The sequence below is a fragment of the Vigna umbellata genome, chromosome 1 (assembly GCF_029865625.1).
Source record: "Vigna umbellata cultivar VRB3 chromosome 1, Vumbellata_1.0, whole genome shotgun sequence".
NCBI classification, from domain to species: domain Eukaryota; kingdom Viridiplantae; phylum Streptophyta; class Magnoliopsida; order Fabales; family Fabaceae; genus Vigna; species Vigna umbellata.
This window is the reverse complement of record NC_142165.1, coordinates 103,595,603-103,615,056: the sequence shown is the minus strand read 5'-3', so window position 1 is coordinate 103,615,056 and position 19,454 is coordinate 103,595,603. Positions and strand designations below refer to the sequence as shown.

General features: G+C 32.1%; 1 protein-coding gene across 3 annotated transcripts; it reads right to left on the bottom strand.

The window, feature by feature from the left end:
• Positions 1-351: 351 nt before the first annotated feature.
• On the bottom strand, positions 352-6,899 carry LOC148207026 (replication protein A 32 kDa subunit A-like). Of its 3 annotated transcripts, none has more exons than XM_088105296.1 (11): positions 6,817-6,899; positions 4,654-4,824; positions 4,391-4,501; positions 4,224-4,321; positions 4,077-4,118; positions 3,355-3,432; positions 3,099-3,177; positions 2,891-2,983; positions 2,736-2,812; positions 887-955; positions 352-799 (listed from the first exon to the last, which is right to left on the bottom strand). In XM_088105296.1, the coding sequence occupies exons 2-11, from the start codon at positions 4,759-4,761 to the stop codon at positions 718-720; spliced, it is 837 nt and encodes a 278-aa protein (XP_087961422.1). In that variant the 5' UTR covers positions 4,762-4,824; positions 6,817-6,899; the 3' UTR covers positions 352-717. The 3 variants fall into 3 exon arrangements, with proteins under 3 accessions (XP_087961422.1, XP_087961424.1, XP_087961423.1); XM_088105298.1 differs by lacking the exon at positions 6,817-6,899 and adding an exon at positions 5,001-5,125; XM_088105297.1 differs by lacking the exon at positions 6,817-6,899 and adding an exon at positions 4,974-5,101.
• Positions 6,900-19,454: the final 12,555 nt, after the last annotated feature.

Below are 19,454 nucleotides of genomic sequence, written 5' to 3'. Positions count from 1 at the left end.
ACTTCCACTTTATAATTTACATCCTTCTATATTCACGACTTCTGCATTCCTAACTTTAACTAGATTCTCACCTTAATCTATATATATATTTCTTGAATTATTCTACTTGTTACTTTACTTCTTGCTACTCGTTTTCCAAACCAAGATTAAATCGTTATTTTTAAAACATTAAGTTATACATCTATTGTTAACTTAAAAAATTCCAAACCAAGATTAACTCGTTATTTATGAAATTGGATTAAACAATTAGGCTTCACAGACAGGTGTATAACTGTAAGTATTTATATATTTTTTATACCAGTGTACGAGTTTTAAAGCTTAGCTAAAAGGAAAACACCATTCGTAGTCGTGTCAAGAAGGGCCCAATAGTAGACCCATATTCAGATTTTAACAAAAACTTTCTAACAGTAACATTTTGCAATGAAGCCCATTAGCTCCTTTCTCTAGAGCATCACACTAATTACAACTACGGGCCACTACAGTAACGTAACAATTGAAACTGGTTAATCTTCGTCAATAAAAAAACAACACTTCGCACAATAGATACGTTCTATATCAAGTTCAATTTGTCAGCTATTACCGGTATATTCGTGAGAAACAAAGACGACTTTATCAAAATGTAGCAGAACTGCTGTTTGCCTGTGTGTTGCATCTCTATAATGCATATGCAGAGTTAAGCGTACTCTGACAAAATTGATGTCATTGTCCAACAACATATCAACCATTGATGATTGATTTATAGTGATCACCTATGGTTTCATAAACGGCACCTTCATCGATAAGACTTTTCATAGCCAGCCTGCAGAGGAAATTCAATAAGAATCAACAAGATTTGGATACTATATTAGAGAGCAGAGATAAGAGAAAGGGATAGATAGAGAGAGACATGAGCTTCTCTAAAGAAATTTGAAGATTCTGTGCAATATGATCGCGATGGACTCCCTCATTCCTTGACCTGAAACATCAATATCAGAACATTAAGGCATGAATACCAAACAATATTCAACACATGAATTTAAAAGAACAAGTGCAGACTTTATTATTATTATTATAACTAGGGTCGTGTGATGGTTTTTTATAACTCCAATTCATTCTCCGTTCTCCGTTTTCATAGGACTAAAATTCATGCAATTTTCGTTTCTCACTAGTTCTTTTGGTAACCTTGGTTGGACACGTCAAGACATTTGTCTTCTGCATCTTCAAGATGAACTTGTACTTAGCAAATAATTCATAAGGTTGCTTGTTATTACTATTGCATGAATGTTTGTGATACTTACGACAAAACATTCATATTTCTTCTTCTACAAATGGGTTCAAATCTTAAACAATCATTCAGATCGTATACTTACAATTCAAAGAGTTCATTTTCCTTTTCTCGGAGTCAAAGCAAGAGATTAGAAATTTTCCAGCAAGAAAGTGGATCTCGCATTAAGATCACATTGAGGTTCTAGGAGAAGTTTCCTTATTCTCTGTGCTTTAATTAGTGTTTGTAACATTTGTTTTCTAAATTAGCAGATTCATCCATCTCAAATATGATTAATTGAACTAACGATAGATTAGAAAAAAATTGACCCAGCATAAACGAATTGGATATACAGTGATTCAAGAAACATTGTTCTACAAATATTAAAGAGGAGGTCTTACTTTTAACCCTAACTTTTACCAATTTTTCATCTCTAGGGAATTCTCTAGTCAGATTTTTCTACAACCTTCTATGTATGTGTGCAAAACCAACTTCATTGATTTCATATCACATTCCTAATTGAGGCCACGTCAATATCTCATCGTATACAACTATTTTGTAATTGAACTTTTCTTATGAGTTAAGACATCTATTTGAATATTTTCATTTCGCTGCTTCCACACACCTTTTATCTCGTTGTTCCTTTTAAGCAATCACATTTACTTTCCCAGAGTATAACTAGATTACAGTAGCATAATAACACTCCCCTTTTTGTGTTAGGTACATTGTGATCTCAAATAAGTCTCCCAATACTTTTCAAAACAGAAAACTAACAAAGAACATCCGACATTCTTGGATTTTTATTTTGATCATAATAGTATATTAGGATACATTGCGCAACACCAGTGAATCATGACATGAATCTTGCTTTATAAGCACAAGATACGAAGGGAAACATATGATTATGTTCATGTTAGGTTTTTGAGAGAGGAAAAGCTGGGAAGATTTAGTACCACCGTAAACAAACCAAGACACTATAATCAATTCATAATAACCTTAAAGTCAATAAGTCTTTCAGTCTTCATTTTTACAAACTGCTTTTAATTGCCAATAACTGCAATGTGGTACTTTCTGCCTATTTTCTCACTAACAATGTTAACCTAATAATCTAATGAAAAACAGACACGTGACTATCATACTAATGTTGGGACATTGGGATAATAGATGAAAAGAGTTACATTGCATATTTTTTGACAATTAGAGGACCACACTGAGCATTTTCACAATAGAAAAAAAAAGCTGAACAAAAGAATAAAAACTAATTTAGCCTAAAAAATCTGTTTACACCTTGCTCCGAATTGAACTATTACAAAACTCCGTGTTCTACTTCTACAGCAGACAATGCAGAAGTTTGGCACTATTTAAGAAAGGTATTTTGGATACGCATACACATAAATCAGGATAAAACCAACATTCAGAAAAACGAAATAGTTGATTACATGTTTAATTACAACCAAATAGGTAAAAAATAAATAAATCACTTATAACGTACCTGTTGGCGGGAAGATGCAGAAAATCTAAGATCATATTTTCAGCACTCTTCTGGCCATTGACATGTTGATCGGAGAACTACATATGAAAAGTAGCAAAAGACTGATATAGAATAAAAATGCAACAAAAGCAGAAAAGTATGGTTCACTCTCTTACGTGATTTGTTGATGGAAAAACTTGAGCTTGATAGCCCATTGTGGGAGTAATTGGCGTAGAATTCATTCCATGTTGCTGATTAAGGACACTACTCTGAAGATGTTACCACGTGCAACTTTAGAATACACATGTACGTATGGTATTCGTAGCGATATATCCACTTATGTCAAACTCCAAAAAAAAAATATTACAATATCGTATCAAATACCCGAATCCTGGAATTGTGGAGATGCACATGTATGCAATCTATGAAATGACTCGCAACCTCGTTAAAGTCAGTCACAGGCCTGAAAATGATGCAGTGGAGTGAGGTTAAATATTGAACTGTAAGCAGTAATAGGTCCGTCTCAAATCACTGATAAAGAAGATACCCATCCTTAACAAAGATAATGATAGATATCCGATACAATTTAAAAATATTGAACTGCTAAAACAAGAAGTGATATGCAAACTTAGTACCACACCTGAAATGGAAAATATTTAAGGTCCTTTTACCCTGGAAGTTTTTCAAGTGTCCATGGAGCCTCGCATACATTCCTTCCCTAAGAATGAAACTAGAACATTACTACATACTATATGAAATGAATTGTCTGAAAAACAAAAGACAAACATATACGTGTGACAACAAATAACAATACTACAAAACATGAACAAAATGATCAGTTGAGTGTATCTGCTGTTAATTTTCTTGCAGCAGAATAAATAAGATGGACATATTTCTGTACCTTTTTTTTTTATTTCAGCAGTAACATGTAATTCAAAACATGCCATTTCCTTTCTGAATTAAACAAGTAAACACTTATAGTATCGAGAAGAAGATTCTATTGGAAAAACGGAGTGATTAAAACCATTATTATAATTACATATAAAAGTTAAAAATCGATCAGGTTATTAAGACCTTATTTGAATAAATTATCAGTAAACACAGATAAGAGTATAAAATAAGAAAGTAAAATGAATTAAACTTCTTTAATAAACCAAAATTAGTTTTTGAAAAAGTTAAAAATTAAAGAACCTTTCTTAAATTAGCGTACACAAAAATTAATTTAAAATCATAAAAGAAATTCAATTAATTTCATCTTTTTTATTTTATTTTCCTATAAGTATTTTTTGAGAATTTTATTCGAACAGAACCTAAATACAAAATGAAAATCTACACAGCCAATACAATATTGCAGTAGCATACAAGATAGCCTCTGCTTCATTTGTATCAGCAGCTTCATGAAACCTGCACATGAACAAAAACTCGTCATTGCCAAAAGAAATGGCGCAAAAGAAAAAAAGATTAAAACAATAATTATGATCTAGACATAACAAATTTAACGACAATTACCATTTATTACACTCAATCTTCCCAGTACCATCATCAAGCACAAAAGTAACATCAGTAACTCGTTCGGCTTTGTTGCACACCCTTCCTATAAGAGTAACCTGGACTCCAATTGTCAGAACCTCCAAACTTTAACCAAATTAACCAACACAGATTCAAGGAGAACGTACATTATTAACGTCCACACCGTCAACAATCAAATTGGCTTTATCATCGTTTGTTTGAAACGCATCGTATATTTGCTTCACTGTTAGAGGAAGCAAGGACTGAGCATCGCGATTCTACAAAAACAATAATAAATCATAAAATACGACTTCAAACCACATCATTTTCTAAAAAACTTCTAATTAAAAGAAGAGCAAAACCCTAGGGATTTAATAGTGGTGAATGTGGTTGTGAGTATGATAAAAAGGAAAAAGAAAGGAGAAGAGACCTTGGAGGTAACCAATGAAGGATCAGTGGCCTGAGTGGCCTGAGAAGGCATAAATCCGCCTCCAGAGAAGGCTGCGTTGCCGTCGAACTGGCTCGAACTCGAATACATGCTTCTTCACTTGTAGAATCGATATGCATACACAAATTTCAAAATTTGGTGTGCGTACTGTAACTGAAAAATACATATATAAAGAGCCCTTTCTGTTTAGTTTTTACTATTAATATTATTATGGAAATGCAAAAGCTGGTTTCCCCCCATGATTTCAGTTTACTTCTTCCTAGAAATTGTCTTTATAAAATAAAAACAAAAAAATGGTTTACCAAACAACCCTTGAAAAATTGGTCTACCAGGAGATGGAGCCGGTACAGCTCAAACTGGAGTTTATAATTCCACCACTTTTTTATTTTGGATGCTTACATGTATGACCCAGCCGTTGTTGGCTAAAATATGGTTTTTCTGAACGTTTCTTCCCTTTTAACCCAAAACAAAAAATGTAAGAATAGATAAATGTTTTATTTGCCTTATTCTTGGTGACTTAATGTCAACAAAACAGTATAACATGTCGTGGCTATGTGGCTGGTTTACATCATCCACTGAAAAAAATTAACCAAATCACTTGCGATTGTTTGGGGATGAAATGAAGAGAAACTAAACGATTTTAACAGAAAAAAATGGGACGAGACTAATTGGAGAAAAAAAGAAAAATATAATTGAACTAATATAAAACAAAGCTTGTTTAAAAAAGAGAACACAAAGGATGGTAACCATATGAGTGACTAAATGTTCGAAAGGTAGAAAATTGTTACATAAGAAGCCTGTGATGGAAAAGGTGAGAGATCCACCCTTTAAACTATTTTAGGAAACATAACAAAGGATTCTAACTAAATACGAATGCAAACAATTTGATGTATAAGAACTGTTAAGGAACACATGAGAGCATATACAAAATGCCCACTGCATCATTAAAATAATCAAAACAGTGAATAGCAAATAAAATTCTCGAAAAAGAAAGCCAAAACCTCAGTAAGTTACCATTAAATAATATATGCTAAATAGAAGATAAAAACTTCCAATTCTACTATTAGTAGATAAAATCATGTAATATCTTTGAACAACAACATAAATCATTGGTAGAAATTAGAAATAACAATCAATAAGTTATATGACAACCAGGACATCTAAATTTGAAACGAGTCAATTGCTGAATATTTATCAGAAGACAGTACAGTGGCAAAAGAAAATAAGTGGAGTTTGATACTTCAGAATCTAGATAGCCACCCACAAGTAGAATATGGTAGAGAGGTGAGAACTGAGAAACAAATCAGAAGCTCATTAAGTGGTAGAGAGGTAGTAGGAATCTAAGAAACCAACAACTCAAAATCTGAACCAAGGAAAATTAGTCCTTCCAAGAAATCTCCAACTGTGAATCTAGAAAAACAGAAGTTTTGTAACATTGAATATAAAACATTGCTTTACTCACATCTTCGGACACCCTACGATACTCACAAACTCACCATCCGAAAAAGGCAACACAGGATGCCACCATTGTCATGGAGTGGAATTTAGAATGTTACAGATAAATAGGTGTATTAGATACAGTTAGCATTTCTTCATTCTGGTGGACAGCAATAAATTGGTCTTCTTTATTTTCAACCCTTCAAATCAAATTTGTGATTCAACAAATTAATTGTGATAGTCTTGGAACAGAGTCAATCAACTATTGTTCTATTTTTTTAATGTAGAATATTTTTCATTTAATCAGGAATTTGTGTGTTCTTTTCAGTTGTTTAGACATCCACCGAATGAATGAACCAAATTGATCGCGTTAACGGAAGATCATTAAATTTTAGTTTTCCAGACTGATTAATTGTGAGATATGCGCATTCAGGATTCAGACATACTCAGGTGTACATATATCTGTGCCCAAATGCATAATACGCATTTTTTCTAATTTTCTTCGAATGCTCTGAACACCAATGAAAAACACCTAGAAGAGTAAATACTCAATCACTCAATCATCCGAGAAATCAGTAACAGCCAGCAGTCCAACACAGAATTTAACAATCCAGGGCAGAAACAGAGAAAGATATGGCAAAAACAAAGGAATCAAACCCTACAGAAAAAAACTAAGAAACAAAAACCCTAGAAAGGAGAGAGACGAACCTAAGGTTCCGATAAAGATAGTTTGAGATTGGGAACCGAGAGCGCGGCAAAGGTCGAGCGCGTGAAAGAATTTTCAAATTAGCAGGTTTATGGACCAGGTATATGGCGAATGAATATATTTACTTACTTTAAAAATAATTAATATTTAAATAAATATATACTACAATTTAAGAATATAAATACGGGAATAATCGGATTTACTAGAAAAATATAAACTCTAAGCTCTTTGAAAAAATACATATTAAATTAATAAAGTAAACGAAATGAATTTTGGATAAACTATCTAGTTTAAAATTACTTATGATAAACTTTAGAAATTACGTATGGTTTTTTCCGAGACGAATTTATATTATAATTTAGATATTTTAATTGGTTGCATTAAATTTAATGGTTTTATATAACAAGATATTAAATTTAATCAACATTTTTGTCACGAGAGTTAACACTATCAAGAATATTTTCAAGACATAACAAAATCATTATGGCAACGGGTTGGATAACCCGACCAAAGAAAAAAAATCGATCTGCAACCTGTTTGTTACAAGGGTACTGCTTAGAGAATACTGCAGGTATTTTAAAATATGCTAATATCCGAAAAAAATTATAAAAATATATTTTATATATTTTTAAATAAAATTATAAAATATATATATATATATATATAAAATAAAATAAAGTAAATTAAAATTTAATTTTAATGATAAAATATAAATTTATTTTATTTTTAATTAAATTTAATTTAAAAATTAATTTTTTATTATTTTTTTTTGCAAGTAGTGAGTACGGATAGTTTAACATCTACATCTTTAGAAGCGGATATTAAAATATCCGCTATCTATTATCCACGGATAATAAATATTCGCAGATAATAATATCTGCTACTAATTTTATTTGCGGTTTTTCGTAGCGCGAATTTTTATGTCATCCATAAACTGAATTAGAGGTGTCATTTGAACCCCTAGCCCATGGGTTGACCCTAACCCCTTCTAAAATCAAGCCCCAATTTTCTAGCCCCCTTAATAGGGGGCTTTTTAAAAGCCCCAACCCCTAAAGCCCCACATAAAGTGGGCTGGGGTAGGGTTAGGATGGGGCTAGCCCCCAAACTAAATTAATTCACTTTTAATGTTTTTTTAGTTATTTCTTTTATTTACTTTACAAGTTCAATAATTTTCAAATTTTAAATGATATTTAATATCTTTTTAGTTAAATATAAATGTATAAATATTGATTTTATAAAAACTTATTTAAAATAATTTTTTAATTATAAGTATATTTTAAATATATAATTTTATTATTTTGGAAAGTTAAAAAAGAAAATTTTTATTATTATTTTTATTTAAAAGAAAATGAAAAAAATTTCAAAAAATAAATTATAAAAGTAACACAGTTGAAAATTCGATTTTTCAATAATCGAATTCTGATATCTATATAAATATTTGAAATATTAATTATGGATAGATTTTAAATTCAAATCTATTGATTGGATAAATTTTAATATTGGTGTAAAATTTTTATTTTTTATAGTTTGTCATATAAAATTCTTTTGTTGAATGTTTTGTATAGATATATATACATTAAAAAATTAAACCACAAACTTTGTAAAGTTTAAAATTAATTTTACGTAATAAAAGAACTAACTTTTTAGTGAAAATCCTTGTTAGACAAAATTCTTATAAATATCATATATGTTAGTATACAAGATCTAGATGTAATCATAGTGGTTATAAAATCATATTTTTTTCTAACCTTTTAAATTAAATTAATATTTTAAAATCATACTTATCTTTATCCAACAAAGATCGTTTTTATTGAATTATATATCATAATTGAGCCGATTGTAATAAAAAATAATTAAATAATAGATACAATATTTTTAAATAAATATAATGTTATAATTTATAATACTAAAATTAAAATTATTATTGTATTTAATTATTAACATATAAAATAAATAAAAATTATAATAATTATAATAATAAATAAGTTACATCAATGTCTCTTAATAAGAAACTAATAAAAAAGACAAATGAATATAATATAAAATATATGAAAAAGACATAAAAATATATAAATCGATGTAAATGACTAAATAATACGTTTCATAAATTTTTTTTTTTAAAAGAATTATATAACTTTGTAAATAATAAATATTAATTTTATTAAATTTGGAAAATTAAAAAAGTTAAAAAGTTATTAAGTCAAAATTTTAACATGTTCACACCAATTAAAAATAATGTAATTTTGATCATAAATCTTAATCGAATGATATTGATTTAAACTAGTGACAAAATAGATTACCATCTATAAATAAATTCGTTAGTCCATCAAAATTTTACATATTAAATTAAATTTTTTAACTTTTAAACCTATTTTATGTGGATATCTCTGAACCGTCAAATTTACAAACCAAAATTAAGAAACCAAAATTAAGATGAAAAAATTATCAAAACAAAATTTGGAAATTAAGGAATAATTGTATAAAAGCATTATTATTAAACTAATTAATATAGAAACAGTTATGAAGTAGAAAATTAATTTTATTGGTAAAAAAATATAATTATACATGAATCAATTATGGTTATAAGTTATTACTAACAAAGATAAAATGAAAGCTGGATAAAAAATACATATGATTTGTGATTACTTGTATGATGATATTATGTTTCTAGACGTTAAATTTTGTAAAAAAGAAAGCCCATGGACTGGCCCTGGCCTATAGGGCTTTAGGAGTTTTTAGCCCTGTGGGCTTTTTTAATAAAGAGTTTTTTTTGGCCCTGTGACCTTTTTTGACCCCAACCCACATGGGCTAGGACCAAATATTATTAAAGGGGCTCATTTGACAGCTCTAAACTGAATACTATCTTCTTCCATTAATTTCAACATACAATTTATACTTTGTGGATAGGTTTGAGTCTTCATCGATTTTAATATCATGCATCCTAGTATTTAAAAAAGAATATATAATATAAATAATTTTTATGGATGTTGTGAGCCAAATATTATGCATGACGGATCACAAAAATTAGTTTGTATTTCTTATGTGAGGTGATTGACTTAACTTGCCTTTTGCAGATCAAATGTTGGGTGGATGACCTTATTGTCATCTCTCGGATTAATACACTGTCATATTTCAAAAGGTGTTAATATTAATTTAAAGAAAGAATTAAGAACTACATTCATTCTTTCTAAGTGTTTGTGGCGATTCCTTTAATGTTCATTTCTTTAAACATGTGTTTGATGCAGTCTTTACATGTCTTTATTCATATGATATCACTTTACATGTTAACACATATGTTATTAATTGCTTTGTGTCTAGCTAGCACCTTTAACACTGTCGAAGAAATCGCTAGATCCAGTTACTGTGTGAAACAAGCCAACAAAACGATGATCTTATGGAACTTCGATAAGTACGAGTGAGCATCAATCGAATTGGATCAATCCAACCTAAGACATTAAATATAATATGAATTTAATGTTATAAAACTCATATCTGATTATTTACAGTAATATTAGTCAAAGTTATTCCCGTTGCGAACTATTTTGATTAGATTTTTTTAGATTGCGAATTTATACTAAATTAAATTTTTTAATAAATTTTAATTTGTTAATAAATAACATAAATATAGTAAATTTTTAACTAAAAAATAACATGTATAATTTTAATAATAAATATTATGTCGAACTAGTATTTTATATAACTTTATAGTAAAGGTTAACAAAATAGTATCACATTAAAAATAAAATTTAAAATATATTTATAAATATATAAATATTAAAATAAAAATTTGAGTTGAGTCAAGTATTTATAAAATATCAATTACTATTCAAACTCAACTACAATTATCCATGTTACTCAACTTTATTTATTTAATATTATCTATTTATTTCAATCCAATTATATGTTTAAATTTACTTCATATATTTTCAAATTCGATCGATACGGTTTTATTCATTGGTCTTACTTGAAAAAGAGAAAAAAAAATACATTTAGCTTTTTGGAAGCGTGAAAGAGAAGGTATGGTCGGAAGTGAGAGAGTCAGCTATCTGATGGCAAACGAGTCTCATTCCTTTTCCCATTGCCAACCTTTTCCCAAGTGGAAGTGAATCCAATCTTCAACCAAAGGAGAATCAATGATAAATTAAAATTGTGATATATTGGAATATTATCATATGATTTAGGAAAATATTTTTTTAATAATTTTTTTGACAACTTTTTTATAATTGTTACGTAATAGTTTGTGATTGACTGTCTCACATATATCAACCAATAAAATAATAACACATAATTTATCGTCAATAGATTATTAAAAAAAATTATTAACATGTCGTATATTTTTTTATAGTCCATACTTTCGTATATTTCTGAGATATATGGATATAATAATAATAATACTAATAAAATTGTAGCAATTCTAAAAAAACCATACCATGATTAAAACGTAAAAGATAACAAATCATACCTAATTGTTTCAGCCACAAAAAAAAGGGATTTATAACAAAGAGACAAAGAGAGAAATATCAAATCAAGAAAACAACACTTCTTAATAAAACACCAATTTTGAAAGAGAGATAGCATATGCCAATTTAAAATTTGAAAATCATCATACACTTTTCATTGGTATTTTAACAACTCGAACCGATAAAAAAATTGAAATCCTTTCAACTCCACATAAAGTTATGTTTAAAATTTACTTAAAAACACATCATTTAATGGTTAAAAACCAACTCTATAAAGATCATTTCTACACGAAAATATAAACCAAACGGATCCTGCGCAGTATAATTGCTCTGCCTTATATAGGCTGTTCGGCAAAAGGTACCTAATGTTTTAGGATTAGAAAACATGTAAACGTCGTATTCATATACAATGATGTTAGAATCGCTGCAGCGGAATTATTAGCGTGGTAACAAACCAAGAGGGGGGTGAATTGGTTATATCCTTTTATTACGCCTTTTTAATATTTTTCTCTTAATTTCTTACTAAGCAGATAATTAAACGTAAATAAGAGAGTAAGGGAAAGAGAAAAAAATGCACAGGTATTTTATCCTGGTTCAGATCACTAGGATCCTACGTCCAGTCGCTTATCTCAAACAAGATAAACCTTTTTCACTATCACAAAACAGTTACAAATATTAGTCACACAGAAAAACAATTTGTAACAGTTTAGAAATTACCACCTCTCTTGAAACCACAAGAGATGAACTTACACCTCCTTCGAATCTTCACAAAGGATGACCACCTCCTTCGAATGCTTCACGAAGGATGATTCTCTTCCAGACACTTCCTCAGACACACCAAGGATGATCAAGCTATTCCTCTGTCACCGCAGTACCACTTCAGGACTTTGCAGACAAGAGTTTCCTTAGCTTCAGCAATTTCACAGAGTTCTCAAAAGAGTTCAGAGTACTAGAGCACAAGGGAAGAGTTGTTTTTGAGATCAACAGAGAGCCATCTTATAGGCTCAGCCAAATACTCTTCCATTCTTCGAAAACGGGCCATTTAACGCATTTAATCGATTAAAACAAGTATTAATCGATTAAAATGAGTACAACGGCTAGTTTTTCAAATCTTAAATCCCCAACGGTCAGCTTTAATCGATTAAAATGTATTTTAATCGATTAGCTAATAGATTAAAATCAGTTTTAATCTATTAAAACAGAAAAGGTTGAGTTTTCAGCTTTTACTTGTTTTAATCGATTAATACTTGTTTTAATCGATTAAAACAGTGCGATTTTGACTCTGGACATTAATTATATAATATAAAATTACATGGAATCAAAACCACTAAAAATCTAAGTCCTAGACACTAAACTACAATTATTACAAAAGCTTTCCATAGCAATACAAGTCTTCATAACATCTTGAATCTTGATTTCTCTTGACTTGATTTGGACATCATCAAAACTTCATCTTCATCATTTTGCTAACAAATGATACATCCGTATCCAATGCATTGTCAAAAAGAAATATAATATTAAAAGAAATGATAGAGTTATTATGGTCGTTCGTCATCATCTGATTGTTGCCGCTCGCCATTCGTCCTTATCTGGTTATTGTCGCTCGTCTTATCGCTCGACAGGTACGATCGTCATCGTGCCTGTCGTTCGTTCTGCTCGACAGGGTCGCTCATCATCACGACTGTCGCTCTCACTGCTCGACAGGAACGCTCGTCCTCGTGACATCGTGCCTGTCGTTCGTTCTGCTCGACAGGGTCACTCGTCATCGTGACTGTCGTTCTCACTGGTCGACAGGAACGCTCGTCCTCGTGACATCGTGCCTGTCGTTCGTTCCACAGGGTCGCTCGACATCGTGACTGTCGCCCTCGCTGCTCGACAGGAACGCTCGTCCTAAACGCTCTGTCGTTCGTTCTTTTGCTTTGTTGTTTCCGTTTGCTTTCTTTGTATTGATCGTTCCCTTTTAGGACGTTCGGTCTAGGAAGCCTTTTTACTTCCTGTATATATACCTTTACCTTGTCGTTTTTATTTTAATTTTTTCATTCATTCAATTCAATTTTTCTTCAATACAATTCTTTTCTTCTTTGCTCTCTGGTTCTCTTTCTCCTTTTTCTCTGTTATCTTACATGGTATCAGTAGACAAATACTTTTCTCATGGCTTTCTCCAATTCTATCACTGATCATCTTTCCAACCCTGCCAACCCTCTATTTCTGCATCCCGGTGAGAATCCCGCTCTTATTCTTGTTACTCCTCTTCTTTCTGATAACAACTATCAACAATGGCGCCATGATATGCTCGTTGCTCTGGAAACCAAGAATAAAGAAAAATTCGTTCTTGGCACTTTTCCTTGCCCTGCTGATGATGATATTCTTCACGAAGCCTGGAAGCGTTGTAACAAGATGGTGATTTCATGGCTGACACGATCCATGACGCTCCCTATTAAACAATCTGTTATGTGGATGGAATCTGCTTATGAAATCTGGATTGATCTTCTTCAACGCTTTTCTCATGGTGACAAGTTTCGTATTGCTGATCTTCAAGAAGCCATTCATTCTTGTAAACAAGGTGATTCCACTGTATCTCAATATTATACTCGTCTTCAAATAATTTGGAAAGAGCTTTCTCTATATCAAACCATTCTTGTATGCACCTGCCATTCTCCCTGCAATTGTGGATTGTTAATCAAGATTCAACAAGATCGTAATGATGATTCTGTAATCAAGTTTCTCCGTGGGTTAAATGATGAATTCTCTTCTGTACGTTCTCAAATCATGTTAATGGAACCCATGCCAAATCTTAACAAAACATTTTCTTTGATTCTTCAACAAGAACGTGAATTTCATAATTCGTCCTCACAAACTCCACAAGATTCTATGGCCAATTTCAATTCTTACGATCCTCAACACAAACCTTATAAAACTGATCGTTCTGGTACTTTTTCTGGTCGTGGACGAGGACGTAATATTAAATTTGGTGGTCGTTCTAAGTACTGTGATCATTGCAAAAGAACTAATCATACTTCTGATAATTGCTGGTTCAAATATGGTCTTCCTCAAGGTTATAAACCTGTCATCAAACCTCATTTAGCTATCTCCAATTCTTCTGCCAACATGACTAATGGTGATTCACACACCTCTACTGATAATTCTAATAATGATTCTTCTGCTGATAAAACTCAACCTCAATACACTTTTTCTCAAGATCAGTATAACGCCATTCTTAGTTTGTTGAAACAATCTCAATCTCCTACTACTAAGGAGGCCAGTGTTAATCAATGCACTCCACAATCATCAGGTTCTTTTTCTTCATTTAATATTTCTTCTTGGATTATAGATAGTGGCGCTACTGATCATATATGTTCTTCTAAATTTCTTTTTCATTCCTTGCATCCCATTACTCCTATTTCTATACGTTTACCAAATCATAGTTTTGTTACTGCTGAATTTTCTGGCACTGTAAATTTAGGCAATTTGATTTTACATAATACTCTTTTTGTTCCTAACTTCTCTGTTCATCTTATTTCTATTTCAAAATTATTACATTCAAATAATTTCTTCATTGTTTTTCATCAAGATAGCTGTCTCATTGTGCAGATGGATACTTACCAGACGATTGGAGTAGCTAAGAAATACAAGGGCCTTTTTTATCTTCTTAGTAATAATGTCACAACTACTTCTGAATTGAATATTTCTCATTCTGCCTTTCATAACAGTTCTAATAATTCCTGTAATTTGTGGCATATGAAACTTGGACATCCTTCAAATAAAGTTCTTCAAATTTTAGCATCTCAATATACTGATATTTCCTTTCAATCCTTTGATGCTTGTGACGCCTGTGCTTTTGCTAAACAAAAACGTCTTCAATTTTCTGTTAGCAAAACTAAATCTTCTTGTTTCTTTCACCTAATTCATGTTGATATTTGGGGTCCCCTCTCTATTTCTTCTATTGATGGATACAAATATTTTTTAACTATAGTTGATGACTATAGCCGTTTTACATGGATCCTTCTTTTAAAACAAAAATCTGATGTTAAAAACTTACTTCCAAACTTTATTCTCTTAACTGAAAATCAGTTTTCATGTAAACTTAAAATTCTAAGGTCTGACAATGGCAAAGAATTTTTTCTTAATGACTTTTACTCTACTAAAGGTATTTTTCATGAAACCTCTTGTGTTGCTACTCCTCAACAAAATGGCATTGTTGAAAGGAAGCATCAACATATTCTTAATGTTTGTCGTTCTTTACTTTTTCAATCTAAAGTTTCAAATATTTTCTGGTCCTATGCTGTCAAACTTGCCATTCACATCATTAATAGACTTCCAACACCTTTTCTTCATAATCAATCTCCTTATGAATTAGTTTATTCCATCAAACCTGATTTTTCAAATCTAAAAGTTTTTGGCTGTTTATCTTACTCCAGCTCTGCCACTGCAGGACGTACAAAACTTGATTCCAGGAGCAATAAATGTATTTTTCTTGGGTATAAATCTGGAACCAAAGGGTTTGTACTGTATGATCTGTATTCACACTCAATTATTGTTTCTCGAAATGTGATTTTTCATGAACATATTTTTCCCTATAAAAATTGTTATACTTCCCCTTCTTCTCCTACAAATGATGATAATTCTGATGTTATTCTCTTTGATTTTCCTACTGTTCTACCTTTTTCTACTGCTCCAAATCATTCTCCTTGTAACATTCCTCACCCCACTGATAATATCATTACTCCTACTGTTGAACAACGAATCTCTCTTAGAAATAAAACTCGACCTACATATCTAGATGACTATTACTGTGGTATCACTTCTGCTATTCAACCAATTCATACTACCCCATATCCCATGCATTTGTTTCTTTCTTATAATAAATGTTCCTCTAACCACACTTCTTTTTGTCATAATATTTCTGCTCAAGTTGAACCTTCTTCTTTTAAAGAAGCTAGCAAGTTTGAATGTTGGCAACAGGCTATGAATTCTGAACTTGCTGCCCTTGAACGAAATCAGACATGGACTTTGGTTAATCTTCCTATTGGAAAGAAACCTATCAGTTGTCGTTGGGTATATCGCATTAAACACAAACCGGATGGCTCTATTGATAGATATAAAGCTCGTTTAGTGGCAAGAGGCTTCACTCAAACTGAAGGATTGGATTACTATGAAACTTTTTCACCTGTTGTTAAAATCACTACTGTTCGGCTCGTTCTTGCTCTTGCTGCCATCAATAAATGGTTTCTTCATCAATTGGATGTCGACAACGCTTTTCTTCATGGTGATTTATCTGAAGAGATATACATGAGGCCTCCTCCTGGTCTTCGTTCTTCTGCTCCCAATCTTGTCTGCAAACTTAACAAGTCTCTTTATGGTTTAAAACAAGCAAGCAGGAACTGGAATCATAAACTCACATATGAGTTGGTTTCTCTTGGTTTTAAACAAAGCACTGCTGACCACTCTCTTTTTATCAAACATTCTCCTACTGCTATCACTGTTCTTCTGGTATACGTTGATGATATACTTCTTTCTGGAAATAACCTTTTTGAAATCACCAATGTCAAAGATCATCTAAACAACAAGTTTCACATCAAAAATCTTGGAGATCTCAAATTTTTTCTGGGTTTTGAAATTGCTAGATCTCAAGCTGGGATATGTATTAATCAAAGAAAATATTGTCTTGAATTAATCTCTGAAGCTGGTATGTTAGGTTGTAAACCTGCTTCTACTCCTGCTGATCCTTCCATCAAACTTCATGCTGATGAAGGCACTCTTCTTACTGATCCTTTTTCTTATCGCCGTCTCATTGGTCGTCTTCTTTATCTCACTCATACACGGCCCGACATTACCTTTGCTGTTCAACAACTCAGTCAGTTTATCTCCACTCCTCGCCAACCTCACATGCAACAAGCCATGAGAATTATTAGATATTTAAAGAATGCTCCCGGTTCTGGTCTTTTATATGCTGCTAATAATTCCTTCCGCATTCACGCATATTCTGACTCTGATTGGGCTACCTGTGCTACCACTAGAAGATCTATCTCTGGTTTTTGCGTTTTTCTTGGCACTGCTCTTATCTCCTGGAAATCAAAGAAACAAACAACCGTTTCCAAATCTTCTTCTGAAGCCGAATACAGGTCTTTGGCTTCATTAACCTGTGAATTACAATGGCTGCAATATCTTTTACAAGATTTGCATATATCGTGCCCGACACCTTATTCTGTTTACTGTGACAACAACTCTGCCATTCATATTGCCAAGAATCCCACCTTTCATGAACGAACAAAGCATATTGATATAGACTGTCATGTCACTCGACAAAAGCTTCAAGATGGTCTCATCAAACTTCTGCATGTTTCCTCTACCAGTCAAGTTGCAGATGTTTTCACTAAATCTCTTTATCCTTCTCCTTTCAATATGGTTACTTCCAAGCTAAACATGCATAACATTCATGTTCATCTTGAGGGGGGATGATAGAGTTATTATGGTCGTTCGTCATCATCTGATTGTTGCCGCTCGCCATTCGTCCTTATCTGGTTATTGTCGCTCGTCTTATCGCTCGACAGGTACGATCGTCATCGTGCCTGTCGTTCGTTCTGCTCGACAGGGTCGCTCATCATCACGACTGTCGCTCTCACTGCTCGACAGGAACGCTCGTCCTCGTGACATCGTGCCTGTCGTTCGTTCTGCTCGACAGGGTCACTCGTCATCGTGACTGTCGTTCTCACTGGTCGACAGGAACGCTCGTCCTCGTGACATCGTGCCTGTCGTTCGTTCCACAGGGTCGCTCGACATCGTGACTGTCGCCCTCGCTGCTCGACAGGAACGCTCGTCCTAAACGCTCTGTCGTTCGTTCTTTTGCTTTGTTGTTTCCGTTTGCTTTCTTTGTATTGATCGTTCCCTTTTAGGACGTTCGGTCTAGGAAGCCTTTTTACTTCCTGTATATATACCTTTACCTTGTCGTTTTTATTTTAATTTTTTCATTCATTCAATTCAATTTTTCTTCAATACAATTCTTTTCTTCTTTGCTCTCTGGTTCTCTTTCTCCTTTTTCTCTGTTATCTTACAAGAAACCAAACCCAGTACAAGAAAGATGTTGTTTGGGTAAATTTAGAAACTTTACCATTCACCTGGACTACAGAGCTGGACCAAGTAAAAGGGTGTGGTCATTGTGGATATACAAGCTACAACAAAAATATTTTTTTAACAATTCTTTTCGATATTTTTTTTACAATATATGTTGTGATTGATTAGGACCCAATAAAATAGTGAGATATAGTTTATGGTGAAAAACTTATTAAAAAAATTATTAACATATAATAGTTCTCAGTATAATTCATAACAGTGAAGCTCAGTAACGAAAGAATTTTGATGAAGTCGGTGTGAACAAAACGTGACCTTGTCTCCTAAGTCATGCATATACATAGAATAATATTTGAACTGCTGGGCCAAATGATCTTCCACAGTTGGGTTAACAGTTCCAAATCATACTCTTTAAGAAGTTATAATTATAAAACTAGAGGGTATATGGCAGACAATTAAAATAACTTATTGTCAAAAGTCCTCTTCATTCTCATAATAATGAAATAGTAGCTAGCTAGTGGCATCTCTGCATTGGTTCAAATTCAATGAATGAAACCTTAGGTAATTTCCAAGTAATGGACTTTGCTTTCTTAGCAATTGAGAAGATAAGTTGATGGCCCTTAGTTGTCAGACATATTAATATATCGTTTTACTTAATTCAAGCAGAAAAAGCCTAGGCTTACTTTCAACTGCAACCCTGACATGTGCCTCACATATAACACAAAGCAAATATAATAATCTGAGTGATCGAAAACCCTAATTCATATAAAAATGCTGCAAAAGTAGTCTCAGAAGCTAAGATGGTGACTAAGTCCTACAGTATGGTCATGGCACATGCAACAGTGGCCGGCCAACTTACAATAATAATTGGTTTGCAGCAGCCTTAGAAACAACGACAGTAACTGCATACCCATCTTTTGCTTCACTATTTGTTTCCTTGTCAATACAAAAAGGCTTTGAGTCACTCAAACTAGAAGTAACAACCTACGACCAATCAATCTAATTAACAAAAGGATTAATTATGAGTGTCTGTCTGTATGGTCAAAAACAGTGTTTACGTATATAAACAATAGTATACCGAACACTCCACACTTCATCCTATATAAACACAA

Coding starts and splice junctions, on each gene's coding strand:
- LOC148207026 (XM_088105296.1), bottom strand. CDS start 4,761: ATGTATTCGAGTTCGAGCCAGTTCGACGGCAACGCAGCCTTCTCTGGA. Junction 4,502..4,653: donor CTTCATTGGTTACCTCCAAG/GTCTCTTCTCCT, acceptor TTGTTTTTGTAG/AATCGCGATGCTCAGTCCTT. Junction 800..886: donor ATTTCTTTAGAGAAGCTCAT/GTCTCTCTCTAT, acceptor TTTCCTCTGCAG/GCTGGCTATGAAAAGTCTTA.